Below are 18,525 nucleotides of genomic sequence, written 5' to 3' on the forward strand. Positions count from 1 at the left end.
CTGGCTCTGCTGGGGGAGGGATGGGGACGCTCTGAGGAGGGGATGTGCCCCCTGTTGGGCCCGGGTTTGCCTGCTCCTCAGGAGGGCTGAGGTGCCCAGGCTGGGGGCGGGGGCGGGGGGGGTCAGGAGGCTGTGGGTGCTGGGTGTGATGCCCAATCGAGCCCTGGGGCTGCTGCTTGGGCCAATTGGCGCCCGTGGGGGGTTGGCACCAAAAGGTTGAGGTCTCCGAGGGCCTCCCCAGGAAGAAAGAGCTAACAGGAAGCTTCCTGCGGCTCCATCACACAGCTGCTGCTCCTGCAGCCCCTCCCTGCAGGGCTGCCCTCAGCTCCGGGCGCAAGAGCAGCGCCAGAGGGCTGCAGGTCCTGGCTGGGGTCGGTCCTCAGTGAGCAGCTGCTCGGTGAGGAAGGGTCTCAGGATGGGCTGTGGGTGTGGGCGCCGCGAGAAGGTGGCCGTGGGGCTGCCGGTGCTGCTCCTCTTCCTCCTCTTCATCGCGCAAGGTAGGGTGGGAAGCTCCTCCGGGGGCAGTGTGGTGGCCTGGGGCAGGAGGTGGCTGTGGGGATGGTGGAGGACCTTGGAGCTGCGCCTGTGGGGGACCCTGGGGACGAGCCTGGGGGGAAACCCTTCCCCTCCCTGCTCTCCTCCCTGGCTGTCGTCCCCCCGGGGAGATGCCCAGGCTGGGCTCTGGCAGCTCCGTCCCCACGAGAGGGGCACCCCCTGGGCTGGGCAGCAGCGAGCTTGGGCGTGTGTGGTGGTCTGGAGCCAGCTGTGTCCTGCCCTCAGGTTGATGAGTTCCCAAGACCTCAGGGCTGGAGCTCAGCTCCTGCAGGAGCCTCCTGGCCGCAGCCTCTCTTTGCCAGCCCCGGGGCGGGTCGGAGCCTTCTGCATCTGTCTCAGGATCCGAGCAGCTTTCCTCTGCCTGTCCTTCTGCTGCCTGTACAGGCACTGAGCGGCTCTGCCCCTGCCCAGCTGGCAGAGAGCCTCTGCGGGTCTGCCCTGAGCTCTCCCTCTGCCTTCCCTCCCCCCCTGCCCCTTGCTTCTCTCTTGCGGAGGCCGGGGAGGGAGGGGGGGCAGAGCTGTAGCTCTGTAGGAGACTTTAATGTAAATTTCCTTTGGGACTTTTGGTTTCTTTTTCCCTTTTCCGTGGTTTGTGGAATTTGCCTCTTCGGGGGGGGGAGGTCCTGAGCGCCACTCGTGGTGGGGCAGGGAACAAAGCAGCCCCCACAGCTGGCCCTGGGCAAGGGAAGGATGAAATGAGGAAGTGGAGCCGGAGGCTGCTCGCTCCTACCTCTGCCCTACACAGGGGGGAAACCTCTCCCCGGTCCCTCAGCCCAGGGCTGTGCTTGAGCCCTGGGGAGCAGATGCCCGAGGAGCGGGGGGGGAGCACCCCAGCGCCCTGTGTCTTTCACTTGCGCGCCCACGGGGGAGGGCGTGAGGCCGTGGGGTGGGAGCCCACTGCTGTCCGAGCTTCCCGAGGTCCTGAATGCCAGCGGAGCTCTGCCCCGGAGGTGCTGCCTCAGTGTGCGGCGGAGAATCAGGCGAGAGGAGCAGAGGAGCCGCAGCTGCTTCTGAGCCTGCTGAGAGGACTCTCAGACCTTCACCAGCTGCAGGGGACCCCAGGCAGGATCAGAGGGGCCCTGCCCGCAGCCAGGTGGAGGAGAGGGACAGCCTCGGGCCGCTGGGCTGTCGGGCAGGCTGCAGAGGTGGTGCCCACCTGGCGCTGCCGTCGAGGCTGAGACATCTCCGCTCCTGCGAGCGCTGGGAGCTGAGCGCCGGAGCGCAGCCGCAGTTTGCTGCTCCTTGGAGGGGCTGGAAGGAGTCACTGGAGTCGACTGCCCCAGGACTGAAAAACACAGCTCCAGGGGTGAAAAACACAGCTCCGGGACTGGAAACACAGCTCCGGGACTGGAAACACAGCTCCAGGGATCAAAAACACAGCTCCAGGACTGAAAACACAGCTCCAGGGCTGGAAACACAGCTCCAGGACTGAGAAACACAGCTCCAGGGCTGGAAACACAGCTCCAGGGCTGGAAACACAGCTCCAGCGCCGGGACTGCTCCTGGACTGCTCCTGAGCGTGCCGGGACAGAGAGGAGCCGCGGAGCATCCGCAGCTTGCAGCGCTCTGCGCACCGCCGAGAGAGCTCAGCCGGAGCGGGCGTGGGCAGAGGCTGGGCTGAGCTGCGCTGCCTGCTGCTGGGCACGACGCGGGTGGGGCGGAGAAGAGGGGCGCAGGATGCCAGGGGTGGAGCCCAACCTGCTGCCGTCGTTCTCCTCCCTGCAGCCGCCTAGGTGAGAGCGCTGCTGGAGCCGAGCCTGCCCCGTGGGGTCTGGAGCTCAGAGTGCAGCAGGGGAGGAGGTTTCCTGCTCCGGATGCTGCTCCTGGGGGCCTGAGGCTTGGCTGTTTCCCCCCTGCAGGCTTTGGGGGTGGAATGGGGGGGAGGGGGAGCTGCTGGGCTCGGGGTTCTGGTCTGTGCTGTTTGGTCTTTGCCCTGGGTACTGCCCTGGGTTTCCTCTGCAGGCAGCCAGGTCGTGGAGCAGTCATCATTAGGTTAATTAGTGATGAGCTGAGGCAGCTCTGCCTCGTGTGGAGACCTCTCCTGTTCCATTAAACCTCCACCTCTGGCTCGGCCCTGAGCTGTGCTGCTCTTGGCCCCTCTGTGCTGGGGGAGCAGCTCTGCCCCTGTGCTAAACCATCCCTGCTGCGCTGAGGAGATGTCAGTGCCTGCCACAAGCAGCCCCTGGCACGGCTGGCAGCTCCTGGCACAGCTGGCAGCCCCTGGCGAAGCTGGCAGCCCCTGGCGCAGCTGGCAGCCCCTGGCGAAGCTGGCAGCCCCTGGCGCAGCTGGCAGCTCCTGGCACAGCTGGCAGCTCCTGGTGAAGCTGGCAATCCCTGGCACAGCTGGCAGCCCCTGGCACAGCTGGCGGCCCCTGGCTTGGGCAGATTCACGCTGAAACAGGTCAGGAACTGGCTGGAGGGCTGGGCCCGGAAGGTGGTGGTGAATGGTGCCACATGCAGCTGGCAGCTGGCACTGGTGGTGTGCCCCAGGGGTCAGTGCTGGGCCTGAGTCTGTTCAGTATCTTTAATGATGGTCTGGAGCAGGGCACTGAGTCCAGCAGCAGTTTGCAGATGGCACCAAGCTAGGAGCAGTGTGGAGCTGTCGGAGGGCAGCAGAGCCCTGCAGGGGCACCTTGCCAGGCTGCATGGGTGGGCAGAGGCCAATGGGAGGAGACTGAGCAAGGCCAAGGGCAGGTTCTGCACTTTGGGTACAGCAACCCCAAGCAGTGGCACAGGCTGGGCACAGAGTGGCTGAGAGCAGCCAGGCAGAGAGGGTGCTCAGAGCAGGGCAGCAAGGCTGGGGAGGGGGCACAGCCCTGTGAGGAGAGGCTGAGGGAGCTGGGGGGGTGCAGCCTGGCACAGAGGAGGGTGCCAGGGCAGAGCTGATTGCTGCCTGCAGCTGCCTGCAGGGAGGTTGTGCCCAGCTGGGGTTGGGCTCTGCTGCCAGGCCCCCAGGGCCAGAAGAAGGGCACAGAGCCTGAAGCTGTGCCAGGGCAGGCTGAGGCTGGGTGTGAGGAGGAAGCTGCTGGCAGAGAGAGTGATTGGCACTGGCATGGGCTGCCCAGGCAGGTGGTGCAGTGCCCATGGCTGAAGCCAAAGCTGGCTGGGGGCACTGAGTGCCATGGTCTGGTTGGTTGGGCAGTGCTGGGGTAGAGGTTGGCATGGGTGAGCCTGGAGCTCTCTGCCAGCCTGCCTGGCTCTGGGATTCCATAAATCTGTGATCCTCTGTAATTCTGTGATTCCATAATCCCAATATTCCACACTCCCACGATCCACGATCCCACAATCCCTCAATCCCTCAATCCCATGATCCTGTTATTCCACAGTTCCATGATCCCAAGATCCCATGAGTCCATGATCCCACAATTCAATGATCCCATGATCCCATTATACCAGAGCCCCATGATCCCATGATCCCTTGATCCCATGATCCCATTATTGCACAGTCCCATGATCCCTTGATCCCATGATCCCATTATTCCACAGTCCCACAATCCATGATCCCTTGATCCCATGAGTCTGTGATCCCTTGATCCCATGATCCCATGATCCCATTATTGCACAGTCCCATGATCCCTTGATCCCATGATCCCATTATTGCACAGTTCCATTAGTCCATGATCCCATGATCCCATTATTCCACAGACCCATGAGTCCATGATCCCTCGATCCCATGAGTCCATGATCCCTTGATCCCTTGATCCCATGATCCCATGATTCCATGTTCCCATGTTCCCATGATCCCATGATCCCTTGATCCCTTGATCCCATGATCCCATGATCCCATGTTCCCATGATCCCGTTATTGCACAGTTCCCTGATCCATGCTCCCATGACTCCATCCTGTGCCCCCCCAGGAGCCTTGGGGTGCCCCTGGCGCCCCCCGGGGGTGCTCTGTGCCCGGCGGCTCTGGGGCTGCTCCTCTGCCATTGGCTGCGGCACAGCCCCGGAGGTGCGGAACAGGAACTGACCCCCCCGCGGGGCCCCCCAGGGCTTCTGGCTCAAGGATGGTGGCAGAGGGGTGCAGGTCTGGGGGGGGCTCCTCAGAGAGCAGCTGCTGGGGGGCCCAGAAGGGTCCTGGGAGGAAGGCTCCCAGAATGGCTGCGGAGTCAGCAGTGCTGCTGCTCCTCTTCCTCCTCTGCTTCGTGCGAGGTAGGGCAGGAGGCTCCTCTGGGGCACTGTGGTGGTTTGGGGGTGGGAAAGGGGTTTGGAGGTGGTGAAGGCCCTTGGGGTGAGCAGGTTTGGGTTGGGAGAGGAGTTTGGAGGTGGTGAAGGCCCTTGGGGTGAGGAGGTTTGGGTTGGAAGAAGAGTTTGGAGGTGTTGGAGGAGCTTGGGGTGAGGAGGTTTGGGCTGGGAGGGAGTTTGGAGGTGTTGGAGGACCTTAGGGTGAGGAGGTTTGGGTTGGGAGGGAGTTTGGAGGTGTTGGAGGACCTTGGGGTGAGGAGGTTTGGGTTGGGAGGGGGTTGGGAGGGAGTTGGGAGGTGTTGGAGGCCCTTGGGGTGAGGAGGTTTGGGCTGGGAGGGAGTTTGGAGGTGTTGGAGGCCCTTGGGGTGAGGAGGTTTGGGTTGGGAGGGAGTTTGGAGGTGTTGGAGGACCTTGGGGTGAGGAGGTTTGGGTTGGGAGGGGGTTGGGAGGGAGTTTGGAGGTGTTGGAGGAGCTTGGGGTGAGGAGGTTTGGGTTGGGAGGGAGTTTGGAGGTGTTGGAGGACCTTGGGGCTGAGCCTGGGGGAGCCCTTCCCAGCCCTGCTCCTCCCTGGCTTTGCCGTCCCGGAGGGGCTGTGCCCAGGGTGGGACCCAGCAGCTCCATCCCCACGAGGGAGACCTGCCCCGGGCTGGCCACCCCCGAGCCCGGCGTGGGGGGGGAGGGTGAGGGCTGCTGCGGGGAGGCTCTGGGCGTGGGGAAGTTGCCCACAACTGAAAGTGAAATGAAACCTTCCGTGGGACGGCTCGGGGGGGGTCCTGAGCTGGAGGGGGGAAGGGCTGCACCCTGCAGACGTCTCCCAGGCGAGGAGCTGTGAAGTTGCATCAGCAGCTGAGCTGCCTTCCTCCCCCCTCCCTCTTCCTCCTCTCTTGCTGAGAAGGCAGTGAGAGAGAGGGAGCTGGGGGTGCTGGGGGAGAACATCCCTGGGCAGCAATGTGCCCTGGGGGCCAAGAAGGGGTCAGGAGGGGAGGGACAGGCTCGGGGGGCCAGGAGGGGGGTCCAGGCTCTGCTCACTGCTCCCTGGGGCAGGACAAGCAGCAGTGGCTGGAAGCTGCAGCTCAGGAGGTTCTGCCTCATCACCAGGGGCAACTTCTTGCCTGGCAGGGTCCCAGAGCCTGGCACAGGCTGCCCAGAGGGGTTCTGGAGTCTCCTTGCCTGGAGCCTTCCCAGGCCTGCCTGGATGTGTTCTGTGTGCCCTGACCCAGCCTGGGGGGGTCCTGCTCTGGCAGGGGGGGGTTGGACTCCATGATCTGCTTGGGTCCCTTCCAACCCCTAGCACCCTGCGAGCCTGTGATAGGAGGCTGGAGGCAGGAGGGGGAGGTGGGGGCAGAGCTGTGGCTTCTTAGGAGACTTCTCTGGGAGGTTTTTTGGGGGGGTTGGGTTTTTTTTGGGGGCTTTTCCCTTCCCTCTCTGTGGTTTATTTGCCTTTTGGGGGGTCCTGAGTGCCACTCGTGGTGGGGCAGGGGAAAAGCAGCATCGAACAATTTGCCCTGCATAGGGGAAGGGGAAGAGGAAGAGGAGGCAGAGGCTGCTTGCTCTTACCTCTGCCCAGCACCAGGCCTCAGCCTCACAGAGGGCAGAGAGCCCTGCAGATGTGGGCAGAGGAACTGAGGGCACCCTCAGATGGCAGATGGCACCAAGCTGTGTGGCACAGGCAGCTTGAGAGAGGGCAGGGATCCACCCAGAGGGACCTGGACAGGGATCCGTGCAGAGGGACAAGGAGCTGGGAGGGGAGCTGGGATGGGAGCTGGGAGGGGAGCTGGGATGGGAGCTGGGAGAGGAGCTGGGAGGGGAGCTGGGACAGGAGCTGGGACAGGAGCTGGGACAGGAGCTGGGAGTTTGCACCTCCCAGGCAGCAGCTGAGCTGGGCTGAGCTGCGGGGAAGGGCAGGGCTGTGCCCGGCTTGCCCATGCAGCTGCCCTCTCCTCTTTGCCTGCCAGCCTGGGCAGAGCAGCGCCAGGCAGAGGTGGTTGGGGCAGTGCACGGAGAGGCTTTGCTCAGCTCCAGCCTGCAGAACGCCCTCTCGGTGCACCAAGTGCACTGGAGGCGAAACCACTCGCTGAAGGTGGCCAGCAGGGACAGCAGCCGCAGGGTGCAGTACCCCAACAGCCCCTACCGGGGCCGCCTGCAGCTGCTGCCCAACGACAGCCTCAGGATCAGCGACCTGCGCCGCAGCGACAGCAGCACCTACCAGGTGTACCTGGAGGACGAGATGGGCCAGGAGTACGTGGAGAGCATCCTCCTGACGGTCTACGGTGAGCTGGGAGGAGGGCAGAGGCTCGCCCAGGTGCCCGAGGCTGTGCCCGAGGCTGTGCCCTCATCCTGCCTCTTGCAGATCAGGTGCCCAAGCCCTCGGTGAGAGCCAAAGTGATCAACGACAACCCGGAGCTGTGCCAGGCCACTTTGGAGTGTGAGGTGGAGCTGGAGGGGGTGACCTATGAGTGGATCCTGCCCAGCAAGCTGCAGCTGGCAGCTCAGGGTGGTGCCAGGCAGCAGGTGGCCTTCAACCCCTCGGTGGAGACCTACACCTGCAGGGTCAGCAACCCTGTGTCCTCCAACAGTGCCACCCTCACCTACCACCACCCCTGCTCCTGGGCAGGTACCAGCTGCGGGGCAGGCACCAGCTGGGCTGGGAGGTGGCTTGGGAGGGTGCCCAGAGCAGTGGGGGGGGACTCTGAGGGCCTCCTGCTGCTCCTCTTCCTCCTGGCACCTGCCTGAGGATGCTCCACGGTTGGGATCTCCTCCTCACCTGGCAACCTGTGGGAGGAGGTCGAGTGGAGCAGGGTGGAGGTGTTTGGGTTGCTGGTTGGGGGCTGGGTGAGCTTGGGATCAGCTTGGGATCAGCTTGGGATCAACTTGGAGGTCTTTGGGTTGGTGGGTGGGGGCTAGATGAGCTTGGGATCAGTTGGAGATGATCTTGGGATCATCTTGGGATCAACTTGGAGGTCTTTGGGTTGCTGGATGGGCTTGGGATCATCTTGGGATCAACTTGGGATCAACTTGGGATCGAATTGGAGGTCTTTGGGTTGCTGAGTGGGGTCTGAGTGAGCTTGGGATCATCTTGGGATCAGCTTGGAGGTGTTTGGGTTGCTGGTTGGGGGCTGGGTGAGCTTGGGCTCAGCTTGGGCTCACCTTGGGGCCATGTTGGGGGTCTTGGCCAGGCCAGGTGGGCACTGCTGGGGCACAGCTCAGTGCTCTGCTGCCTCCAGAGCTGCTTTGATGCTTTTCCCAGCCAGCCCCACACAGGAAGCCCCTGGGGCAGCCTCTCTGATCTGCTGTGGTGGCTCTGGAGGGTGCCCAGAGCAGTGAGGGTGACTCTGAGGCCAGCAGGGCCCATGCAGGGCTGGAGGCCACCCCTGGGTCCCTTTTCTCCCTGTGCCAGTGGGAGCCAACCTAAGGAAGGGGCCCAGGGGTCTGCAGCCAGGGTGGGGCAGCCCAAAGCTCTCCATGTGCCCCACACCTCCCTCTGCTTCCAGGTGAGTCCTCTGCTGCTGCCCCCTGTACCACCACCAGCCTGCTGCTGGCCCTGGCACACCTCCTGCTGCTCCTCCTCCTCCTCACTGCCGCCTGAGGATGCTCCACGTTGCTGCCTCCTCCTCACCCTGCACCAGACAGGAGCCCCTGGGGGGGGTCCCACCCGCCCCGGGCAGGCTGGGTGCAGAGTGGGAGCTGGAGGGAAGCACCAGAGCCAGTGCCTGCTCCAGCAGCACCCTCCTGGGCTCAGCCCCAGCCCCAGTGCCTCAGTTTCCCTCCTCTCCTCCTCTGCTTTGCTCTCAGGGCAGGCCACGTCCTGCAGGTCTGCAGGAGGTGACCTCTGCTGCTGGGAGCAGCTCCAGGGCCTCAAATGCTTCATTAAGAGCTAATTGCTTGGAAATCTTCCTGCCCCCCAAGGCTGAGCTCTGTGGGGGAGGCCAAACAGAGCCATTCTTGGACACCCCCCAGCCCCCGGGGTCCTCAGCCATTGTCTGCTGACAACGAGACCCTGGGTAGGACCAAGGAGCAGTGTGGCAGCAGTGGGCACAGCTGGCTGCTGCCCAGCCTGCAGCAGCCCCAGCAGTGGGCAGAGCTAAGGTGGCACCTCCCAGAGGTTCCCTCCTGGGCAGGCTGCAGCAGGGCAGGTTTGGCCTCTGCCCTCAGCAGGGTCTCTCTCTGGGCATTAAAAGCATTTTCAGCTCCCCAGGTTTGGGTCCCTGCTCTGTGTTCTCCTCTGGGCTTGGCCACGGTGGGCACCTGAGGGCAATGGGGGGGGGTAGGGGAAGGAGCTGCATGGTGCCCCCCAGAAGCCTTGCTGGGGGCAGGAAGCCTCCCACAGTTGGCACCCACGGGAGAAGCTGGCTGCAGAGGGTGGGAGGTGGACACCTTGGGGTGGGAAGCTGTGGTGGGAGGGCTGGAGGGGGTCTCAGGCTGCAGGGGGGGTGGGGACAGGCTAAGCCCAAGCTGGTGGAGCTCATCCACCCAGCTCTTGGTGTGGGACTCGCACTGGGGCAGCTCAGGCTGATGCCTTCATCCTACCATCATCATCTGGCCAAGGGCTTGGGCCAGGAGCTGGCTGCCTGAGGTGGGAAGCAGCATCTTGGCTGAGCTGAGGCTCCTCGGGGGGGTGAGGGGAGAGGAGAGAAGGAGCTGAGGCCCCCCTCAGCCTGCACAGAGTGGCTGGGAGCAGGCAGGCAGAGAGGCACCTGGGGGTGCTGGGTGGCAGCTGCAGAGGAGGCAGCAGTGTGCCCAGGTGGGCAGCAGAGCCAGGGGCAGCCTGGGCTGGCTGAGGAGCAGTGTGGGCAGCAGGAGCAGGGAGGTTCTTGTGCCCCTGTGCTGGCACTGCTCAGGCCAGCCCTGGAGTGCTGTGCCCAGCTCTGGGCTCCTGCATTGCAGAGAGCTGCTGAGGGGCTGGCAGGTGCCCAGAGCAGGGCAGCAAGGCTGGGGAGGGGGCACAGCCCTGTGAGGAGAGGCTGAGGGAGCTGGGGGGGTGCAGCCTGGCCCAGAGCAGGGTGCCAGGGCAGAGCTGATTGCTGCCTGCAGCTGCCTGCAGGGAGGTTGTGGCCAGCTGGGGTTGGGCTCTGCTGCCAGGCAGGCAGGGCCAGAAGCAGGGCACAGAGCCTGAAGCTGTGCCAGGGCAGGCTGAGGCTGGGTGTGAGGAGGAAGCTGCTGGCAGAGAGAGTGATTGGCACTGGCATGGGCTGCCCAGGGAGGTGGTGCAGTGCCCATGGCTGAAGCCAAGGCTGGCTGGGGGCACTGAGTGCCATGGTCTGGTTGGTTGGGCAGGGCTGGGGGAGAGGTTGGCATGGGTGAGCCTGGAGCTCTCTGCCAGCCTGTTTGGGTCTCTGATTCCTTCTCCTTTCCAGGCTCAGCTGAGCCTGCTCTGGGTGATGTCATTGGGGGGGTGGGGGTGGGGAAGACCCAACCCAGCAGAGACCTCCTGAGTTAGGGGAAATGACTTCGGCCCTGGTTTGGGTTTCTCCCTCAGTCAGATGCTCTCTGCACCAGCAGCAGCAGCTCTGAGTGGCCTCAGGTTGGGGATTTTCCTCCTCTGAAGTGATTTGTTGGCAGCCAAACTCCTGAATCAGAGCCAGAGAGGCTGGAGAAGAGCTTTGAGGTGGTGGAGACCAAGCCTCACCCCAGCACTGCCAGGGTGGCACCATGGCTCCATGGCCCTCAGCACCTCGGTGCCAGGGCTCGCAGGGGTGGGGACTCCACCGCTGCCCTGGCAGCTTGGGCCAAGCCCTGGAGCGTCCTGGAGGGGCTGCAATTGTCCCTGCTGAGCCTCCTGCAGCTCTGCCAGGGGCAGGGGGAGGTTGAGTTCACTTCTGACTCCCCTGGGGCTGCCCCGAGCGGGGCTGGAGCTGCGGAGGAGTCGCTGCCAGCTCAGCTCCCCGCAGCAGCCCCCAGCAGAGGGGAAAGAAGCAGCAAAAGCTCGAAGCAAACAACAGGAAAAGGAACAAATTTGCTCACTTCGGAGCTGCCGAGGCCCAGCTGAGGAATTGGTTCCACTGCTCGGCCCCAGCAGCCTCCTGCTGGCTCCTCTGCTCCGCTGCAGTGCTGCCTCCCCCAGCCCTGCCGGCGGCTTGGGCTCCATCCTCACCCCCGGGGACAGCTGCAGGAGCAGCAGGAGACTGTGCCCAGCCTTGGGCACCCCCGTGGGGGGGGGGGGGGTTGAGTGGGGGCAAAGGGAAGCTCAGGTCGTTGGACTTGGAGCTGGAGGGAAGAGCTTGAGGAGGTCTCTGAGGTCCTCAGGAGAGGCTCTGAGGTCTTCAGGGGACCTCTGAGGTCCTCAGGAGAGACTCTGAGGTCTTCAGGGGATCTCTGAGGTCCTCAGGAGAGACTCTGAGGTCTTCAGGGGATCTCTGAGGTCCTCAGGAGAGGCTCTGAGGTCTTCAGGGGACCTCTGAGGTCCTCAGGAGAGACTCTGAGGTCTTCAGGGGATCTCTGAGGTCCTCAGGAGAGGCTCTGAGGTCTTCAGGGGACCTCTGAGGTCCTCAGGAGAGACTCTGAGGTCTTCAGGGGATCTCTGAGGTCCTCAGGAGAGGCTCTGAGGTCTTCAGGGGACCTCTGAGGTCTTCAGGAGAGACTCTGAGGTCCTCAGGAGAGACTCTGAGGTCTTCAAGAGGACCTCTGAGGTCTTCAGGAGAGACTCTGAGGTCTTCAGGAGGACCTCTGAGGTCTTCAGGGGATCTCTGAGGTCCTCAGGAGAGCCTCTGAGGTCTTCAGGAGAAGCTTGGGATCACCTTGGAGGTCTTTGGGTTGGTGGCTGGGGGCTGGGTGAGCTTGGGCTCAGCTTGGGCTCACCTTGGGACCACGCTGGGGGTCTTGGCCAGGCCGGGTGGGTGCTGCTGAGGCACAGCTCAGTGCTCTGCTGCCTCCAGAGCTGCTTTGATGCTTTTTCCACCCAGCCCTACACAGGAAGCTCGCAGGCTCGGGGCAGCCTCTCTGATTTGCCTGCACCTGCTGCTCAAACGCAGCCACCAGCAGGCAGCAGCAGCAGCTCCAGGAGCCGCAGCATGAGCCGCAGGAGCTGCCTCTGGCTGCTCATCTCTCTCGGCCACCTCTGGGGTAAGGCAGAGTTCAGACTTCTCCTCTCTTTTGGGGGCTGATTGGGGGATTTTGGTGGTGTTTGCTTTTTGGTGGCTCAGGTAGGAAGGAGTTTGGAGGTGCCCAAAGCTGTGGAGATGACATCTTGGGAGCTGAGTGCTTAGGGACTGCCTGGGGGCAGCCCTGAGGTGCTCCAGCACTGAGCAGAGAGGGGAAGAGGAGAAGGAAGAGAAGGAGGAGGAAGAGAAGGGGGAGGAGGAGGAGGGGAAAGAAGAGAAGGATGAAGAGAAGGAGGAGAAGGAAGAAAAGGAAGAGGATAAGGAGGAGGAGGAGGATGGATGGGCAAGGGAGAGGGGCATGGGCACAGAGGAGATGCAGGAGGGACCAGCAGAGAGCAGAGTTCAGGGGCAGGTGGGAGCTGAGGGTGCCTGAGGGGAAGGTCCCTGGGTGGAGGGCACCAAGTGTCTGATGAAGAGGTGGCAGTGGGCTGGGAGGTGCCACCCAGAGAATCCCAGGGAGGAGAGGAGGGAAAGAAGCTCTGGAGGGCATCTCCTGCACCCCCCAACCCCTGCCCCCCAGCAGGGCACCCTCAGCAGCCTGCCCAGGGGGCACAGTGCCCAGGGCAGGGCTGGGCAGCTCTGCACACAAGGAGGCTCCACAGCCTCTCTGGGCAGCCTGCTCCAGGCCTCAGCACCCTCACAGCAAACAACTTCCTCCTCCTGCCACCCACTTTGTGCCCCTTGGCACCACTCAGCAGATGCCAACCTCAGCCTCTTGCCCTCCACCCTTGAGCTGTTGCTGGGCACTGCCCAGATGCCCTCTGGGGCTGCTCTCCTGCAGGCTCTCCGCCCAGGCAGGGCTCAGCCTCTGCTCCTGCCAGAGCTGCTCCAGGCCCCTCAGCACCTCCCCAGGGCTCTCTCCAGCACCTCCCAGCCCCTGGCACTGGGGGGGAGCCCAGCCCTGGCCCCAGCCCTGTGAAGTCCTCCAGAGCTCTCTCCATGCTGCTGCAGATCAATCACCTCCCCCCAGCCCCTCCAGAACAGAAGATCTGAGACCCCTCTGGAGCTCTGAGGAGCTCTGGAGGTCTCTGGGTCCCTGCAGCCTGGCTCCGGCTGAGTCAACTTCCCAGCAGCAGCAGCAGGGGGAGGCTGAGCCCGGCCCGGGGAGGTTCCCTCCCGTGACATGAGCAGGGCTTTCCTGCCAGCCTCAGCAGCACCCCGGGGCTGGGAGCCTGGCACCGAGGCGTGGCACAGCCACAGCTGCTCTGATGCTGTGGGGAGATGAGGTCCAGGAGCTGCTGTGGGATTCATCCCACGGAGAAGGGAAAGCAAAGTGCTGGCACCCCCCTGGGGTGGCAGAGGGGCAAAGGTGCTTTGGGCAGGACTCCTCTTCTTGTGCCCCCTCCCAAGGCAAAGCTTGGGCAGCCTGGCACTGGGGAGGGCACACCTGGAGTAGTCCTGGGGTCAGGGTTGGGCTCCACACTGCCAGGAGGAGGTTGAGGAGCTGGAGCAGGACCAGGGAAGGGCAACAGAGCTGGGGAGGGGGCAGCTGAGGGAGCTGGGGGAGGCTGGAGGAGAGGAGGCTGAGAGGAGACCCCTTGGGGCTCTGCAGCGGTCTCAGAGGGGGATGGAGCCAGGTGGGGGGGGTTGGGCTCTGGTGCCAAGGAGCAAGGGCCAGGACAAGAGGAAATGGCCTCAGGGTGCCCCAGGGGAGGTTGAGGTTGGCCCCAGAGGGGTTCTGAGAGCCTGGCACAGGCTGTCCAGGTCGGTGGTGGAGTCCCCATGCCTGGAGGTGTTCAGGCAACCTGTGGCCACGGTTTTGGGTGGTCGTGGAGGTGTCAGGAGGGTGCTTGGGCTGGATGACCTCAGAGGGCAGCCTGGGGGTGGCACAGTGAGGCCCTTTGTCCTGCTGCTGGCAGCAGCACTGAGCTGGCATCGCTCCCCACGCTCTTCCCTATGCCACCTCCCACCGGGTTTGCCCTGAGGCTGTGGGCACAGCTGAGTCAACTCCTCCTGCCCTCTCTCCTCCTAGGCATGGCCCACGGGAAGTGGGAGACTGTGCTGGGCACCTTGGGCAAGGCAACCAGGCTGAAGATCCCCCTGGAGCTGCAGAACCTCAGCCTGCAATTTGGGGTGGCCACCTGGAAGAGGGACACAGCAGACCCCCAGAACAAAGAGGTCCTGCTGCAGTACTCCCACGGGAGCCCAACCAACTACCTGGAGGGCAGGATGCAGTTCCACAGCAGGGACTTCTCCCTGGAGATCCTCAACACCAGCAGGCAGGATGGGCAGCTCTATGAGTATGCCACCAGGAAGGGCCAGCAGGAGAGGGTCTGGCAGATCCTCCTGGAGGTGTATGGTGAGGATCCTGCTCCCTGGGCAGCTGGCAGCAGGCCTGGGAGGTGCTGCTGCTGCTGGTGGTGGGCAGCAGATGCCCATATCGATGCCAAGGTGGTGCTGTGAGGCCAGGGAGGTTTTGCAGCTGCTTGCAGGTGCCCACCCAGGAGCCTTTCAGGGGTGTGCAGGTTGTGGCCCTCTCTAATGCTCTGTGTAGAGGGGCCAGGGGCAGAGCAGTTCCTCTCTATCCTAGATCCTGGAGCTGTTCTTCTCCATCCTGGTTCCTGGAGCAGTTCCTCCCTATCCTAGATCCTGGAGCAGTTCCTCTCCATCCTAGATCCTGGAGCTGTTCTTCTCCATCCTGGTTCCTGGAGCAGTTCCTCTCCATCCTAGATCCTGGAGCTGTTCTTCTCTATCCTAGATCCTGGAGCAGTTCCTCTCCATCCTAGATCCTGGAGCTGTTCTTCTCTATCCTAGATCCTGGAGCAGTTCCTCTCTATCCTAGATCCTGGAGCAGGTCCCCAAGGAGGATGAGGAGGATCTCAAGTTTTTCTTCTCCATCTGGACCTCCATCTCCAGATGGAGGAGAATTAGGAGGAGTTCTTCATCTAGGAGATGGAGATCTCTTAGTTGGAGATCTCTCAGAGGGAGAAGTCTTAGGAGGTGCAGAAGATCTCCTGGGTGGGATCTCAGAGGCAGGAGACTCAGGGGGTGGGGAAGAACTTCCAGAACTTCTCCATCTCCCAGAGGGAGCAGCTTCAGGAGAGCCCAGCAGGGACTTCCCAGGCTGGTGCCAGGGCAGGGTCTGCATCCGTGCCCGGGCACAAACCCTTCACCTTCTCCCTCCTGCCCTTCCAGAGCCTGTGTCCCCCCCCAGCATCGAGGTCCTGAGCCGGGCTCTGGCCAACGGCAGCTGCCGCCTGACGCTGAACTGCTCCGCGGAGCGCGGGGACAGCATCGCCTACAGCTGGGCCGGGACCCCCCCGCGGCTCTGCGCCCGCAACGGCAGCCTCCTGCAGCTCTCCTTCCCGCAGCACGGAGCCGACCCCAGCTGCTCCTGCCGGGCCAGCAACCCTGTCAGCAGCCTGCTCGCCACCTTCCGCCCCTCGGGCTGCAGCCAGCGGCCGCCAGGTCCGGCCCCGCCTGCCCCCTTCGCCTCGTCCTCGTCCTCGTCCTCATCCTCATCCTCATCCTCATCCTCATCCTCATCCTCATCCTCATCCTCATCCTTCCTGCTCCCGCGTTTGGCTTGCTGGGAGACTTCCCCACCCGGCTGTGGCCCCGGGGAAAGGCTTCCCTCTGCCAGAGGGGCAGCTCCTGTCTCACCTGGGTCCTCCAGGGGGCTGTGGGTGCCAGCTGCCCCCCCGCAGCCTGGGCAGCACCCTGGGGGCTGCTTGGAAAGCCTGGGTGGGGGTGGGAGGATGAGGAGCATCAAGGCTTGGTGAGAGCTTCCCCTCCGGGGCTGCTCAGGGCCCAGGTCCTGCTCTGCCTCAGCAGGGGGTTTCAGGTCCCCTCCTCGTGACGTGGGGGAGGATGCTGAGGGCACGAGTGGGTGCCCGTGGGGACGTGGAGGTGGAGTCCCAGCTCTGGGGGGAGAGAGGGTTGGGAAAGGGTCAGGACTCTGCCTTAGGAGCAGAGCAGTGCAGGAAGAGAGCTCAGAGGTGATAGAAGCAGAGGGTGGGTTGGGATAGGCTGGATTGGAATAGGTTGGGATAAGCTGAGTTGGGATGGTTTGGGATGGGTTGGGATGGGTTGAGATGGGTTGGGGTAGGCTGAATTGGAATAGGTTGGGTTGGGATGGGTTGGGATGGGTTGAGATGGATTGGGATAGGCTGAATTGGAATAGGTTGGGTTGGGATGAGCTGAGCTGGGATGGTTTGGGATGGGTTGGGATGGTGTGGGATGGGTTGGAATAGGCTGGATTGGAATAGGTTGGGTTGGGATGAGCTGAGTTGGGATGGTTTGGGATGGGATGGATTGGGATAGTCTGGGCTGGGATGACTTGGGTTGGGTGATGGTGGCCTCATCCCTGGGGACACTCAGGATCAGACTGGATGTGGCCTCAGGACAGCCTGATCTGGTTGGGGATGTCCCTGGTTGGCCCTTGGAGGGTCCCTCCCAACCCAAGCTGTGACCCTGCAGAATGAGCTCCTCCAAGGCTGGGGGGGAGGTCCAGGTTTGCTTCTCACCCTTCTGCCCCCCCAAACCCTCTTCCCCCTCACCTCACCCTGAGGCAGTCACCAGCAGTGCTGCAGGCTTGAGGTCACCCCCAGGGTGGGAACCCAGCTGGGGGCTGCAGAGCTCTGCCCCAGGGGTCCCTTCCCACGCACCTGCCAGGGCAGGGCTCAGCACCAGGGGGGTTGGCATCCTGCAGGCTCCCACAGGGCCACAGGAGATGTTTTTAGAGGCCTTTATCTGGCTCTGATCTGCCCCCAGAAGGGTTTTGGGCTTTTGTTGACTGCTGCAGGCTGGAGGCCACCAGAGAAGCTCTGCTCAGGAGGAGAATTTCCTGCCCCTCGCTTCCTGCCCTACCAAAATAAGCAGCCCCAAATTAGGTGATCAGCTGCAGGCTCTCTGATAGCTCCTCCTGCCCAGCTCTGCCTGGTGCTGAGCCCCTGGGCTGGTGCTGAGCCCCTGGGCTGGTGCTGAGCCCTTTGGCTGGTGCTGAACCCTTTGGCTGGTGCTGAGCCCTTTGGCTGGTGCTGAGCCCCTGGGCTGGTGCTGAGCCCCTGGGCTGGTGCTGAACCCTTTGGCTGGTGCTGAACCCTTTGGCTGGTGCTGAACCCTTTGGCTGGTGCTGAGCCCCTTGGCTGGTGCTGAACCCTTTGGCTGGTGCTGAACCCTTTGGCTGGTGCTGAGCCCCTTGGCTGGTGCTGAGCCCTTTGGCTGGTGCTGAACCCTTTGGCTGGTGCTGAGCCCCTTGGCTGGTGCTGAGCCCCTTGGCTGGTGCTGAGCCCCTTGTCTGGCAGCTCTCAACTCCTCTTCTCTCTCCCCTCCCCCATGCCAGGCAGTGCTGGGCTGAGCAGAGGGCATCTGCTGCTGCTGGTGGCAGTGCCCATCCTGGTGGTGATCAGTGGGGCCCTCCTAGTGACTCGTTTGGCCATGCCTGGGGGTGAGTGCCAAGGGGGAGGGTGGTGGTGCCCGTCCTGGTGGTGGTGGTGCCCATCTTAGTAGTGGTGGTGCCCATCTTAGTAGTGGTGGTGCCCATCCTGCTGGTGGTGGTGGTCAGTGGGGCCCTCATGGTGACCTGTTTGGGCCAGAGCTGAGCTCAGCAGGGTGGGGGTGGGCTGGGGGTGGTCTTCACTCCCCTCACAGCTCAGTGCCTTGCCTGCCCCCCCCCCCGCAGCCAGCCGGCAGCAGGACCCCTGCCCACTGCCCGAGGACAGCAGGATCCAAACCATCTACTCCCAGGTGCAGCGCCCAGAGGTGAGCCATGGGCAGAGCACCCCTGGGCAGCCCTGGTGCCCAGGGGCAGAAGTGATCCTGGGGGTCTTGGCACCACTCAGGTGGGAAAGGGCTTCAAGGTCCTGGGTGGAGGAAGGGAAGGACCCCCCCGTGTTTAGCTGCTTCCCTTTGCCCCCTCCTTTGCCCCTCCTTTGCCCCTCCTTTGCCCCCTCCTTTGCCCCCTCTTTGCCCCCTCCTTTGCCCCCTCCTTTGCCCCCTCCTTTGCCCCTCCTTTGCCCCCTCCTTTGCCCCTCCTTTGCCCCTCCTTTGCCCCTCCTTTGCTCCCTCCTTTCCCCTTCCTTTTCTCTCCCTTTGCCCCCCCTTTGCCCCTCCCTTTCTCCCTCCTTTGCCCCTCCTTTGCCCTTCCTTTTCTCTCCCTTTGCCCCCCCCCTTGCCCCCCTTTTCTCTCCACACAGAAGCATGAAGGACCCCCCCCCACCAAGCACCCCCCCTGCACCATCTACGCCGCAGCCACAGGCCAGCCCCTGGGCACAGCTCCCCCCCGAGCCCCTGCCCACCCACCAGAGCCACCAGCAGCACCACAGGTAAGGGCTGCTGCCCTCCCTGGGCTGGGCATCGCCCTGGGGCACCTCACGACCCCCTCCCCCCCCAGCTCAGGCTCCTCTCTGACCCCTTTGCTCTTCACCACAGAGCCCCAGGCAGGAGCCCACCACGGTTTATGCCAGCGTGACGATGCCCACGGCTTGAGCACTGCGGGCAGAGGGCAGCAGCCCGGGCAGCTTTCGGGCAGCTTTCGGGCAGCTTCCTGCTCACCAGGGACTCATTTTCCACCTTCCCACTGCAGAACTTCCCCAGCTGGTCCCTGGGGGATGGGAGCAGAACCCTCGGGCGGGAGCTGAGCCGCCCCAGAGCCCAGCTGGGGCTGGAGCCAAGAGTGGGACTGAAGAGCCTCAGCCCTGCACTGGTGTCACTGGGAGCCCTGCACTGGTGTCACTGGGAGCTGGAAG

At 63.6% G+C, this 18,525-nt stretch overlaps 3 protein-coding genes across 3 annotated transcripts; all 3 read left to right on the forward strand.

Annotated features, from left to right (window-relative positions):
- Positions 1-4,571: 4,571 nt before the first annotated feature.
- Positions 4,572-8,933, forward strand: LOC135192584 (CD48 antigen-like). Its single transcript, XM_064175830.1, has 4 exons — positions 4,572-4,706; positions 6,695-7,009; positions 7,090-7,353; positions 8,231-8,933. Exons 1-4 carry the CDS (start codon positions 4,652-4,654, stop codon positions 8,323-8,325), a joined length of 729 nt encoding a protein of 242 aa, XP_064031900.1. The 5' UTR covers positions 4,572-4,651; the 3' UTR covers positions 8,326-8,933.
- Positions 8,934-11,749: 2,816 nt separating this feature from the next.
- SLAMF1 (signaling lymphocytic activation molecule family member 1) lies at positions 11,750-16,260 on the forward strand. The gene is made up of 4 exons (XM_064175907.1): positions 11,750-11,798; positions 13,809-14,135; positions 14,972-15,355; positions 16,256-16,260. Exons 2-4 carry the CDS (start codon positions 13,811-13,813, stop codon positions 16,258-16,260), a joined length of 714 nt encoding a protein of 237 aa, XP_064031977.1. The 5' UTR covers positions 11,750-11,798; positions 13,809-13,810.
- Positions 16,261-17,173: 913 nt separating this feature from the next.
- LOC135192613 (protein VASP homolog) lies at positions 17,174-18,282 on the forward strand. The gene is made up of 4 exons (XM_064175869.1): positions 17,174-17,225; positions 17,460-17,539; positions 17,974-18,102; positions 18,209-18,282. Exons 1-4 carry the CDS (start codon positions 17,216-17,218, stop codon positions 18,263-18,265), a joined length of 276 nt encoding a protein of 91 aa, XP_064031939.1. The 5' UTR covers positions 17,174-17,215; the 3' UTR covers positions 18,266-18,282.
- Positions 18,283-18,525: the final 243 nt, after the last annotated feature.

This window comes from Pogoniulus pusillus, chromosome 43, assembly GCF_015220805.1.
Source record: "Pogoniulus pusillus isolate bPogPus1 chromosome 43, bPogPus1.pri, whole genome shotgun sequence".
In the NCBI taxonomy this organism is placed as follows: domain Eukaryota; kingdom Metazoa; phylum Chordata; class Aves; order Piciformes; family Lybiidae; genus Pogoniulus; species Pogoniulus pusillus.

What these genes read in the sequence shown, in the direction of transcription:
- LOC135192584 (XM_064175830.1), top strand. Translation starts at nt 4,652, where the DNA reads ATGGCTGCGGAGTCAGCAGTGCTGCTGCTCCTCTTCCTCCTCTGCTTC. An exon ending in CATCCTCCTGACGGTCTACG is followed by an intron (nt 7,010 to 7,089) that starts GTGAGCTGGGAG and finishes TGCCTCTTGCAG; the next exon opens with ATCAGGTGCCCAAGCCCTCG. An exon ending in CCACCCCTGCTCCTGGGCAG is followed by an intron (nt 7,354 to 8,230) that starts GTACCAGCTGCG and finishes CTCTGCTTCCAG; the next exon opens with GTGAGTCCTCTGCTGCTGCC.
- LOC135192613 (XM_064175869.1), top strand. An exon ending in CCCAGGTGCAGCGCCCAGAG is followed by an intron (nt 17,540 to 17,973) that starts GTGAGCCATGGG and finishes CTCTCCACACAG; the next exon opens with AAGCATGAAGGACCCCCCCC. An exon ending in AGCCACCAGCAGCACCACAG is followed by an intron (nt 18,103 to 18,208) that starts GTAAGGGCTGCT and finishes TCTTCACCACAG; the next exon opens with AGCCCCAGGCAGGAGCCCAC.
- SLAMF1 (XM_064175907.1), top strand. Translation starts at nt 13,811, where the DNA reads ATGGCCCACGGGAAGTGGGAGACTGTGCTGGGCACCTTGGGCAAGGCA. An exon ending in GATCCTCCTGGAGGTGTATG is followed by an intron (nt 14,136 to 14,971) that starts GTGAGGATCCTG and finishes CTGCCCTTCCAG; the next exon opens with AGCCTGTGTCCCCCCCCAGC.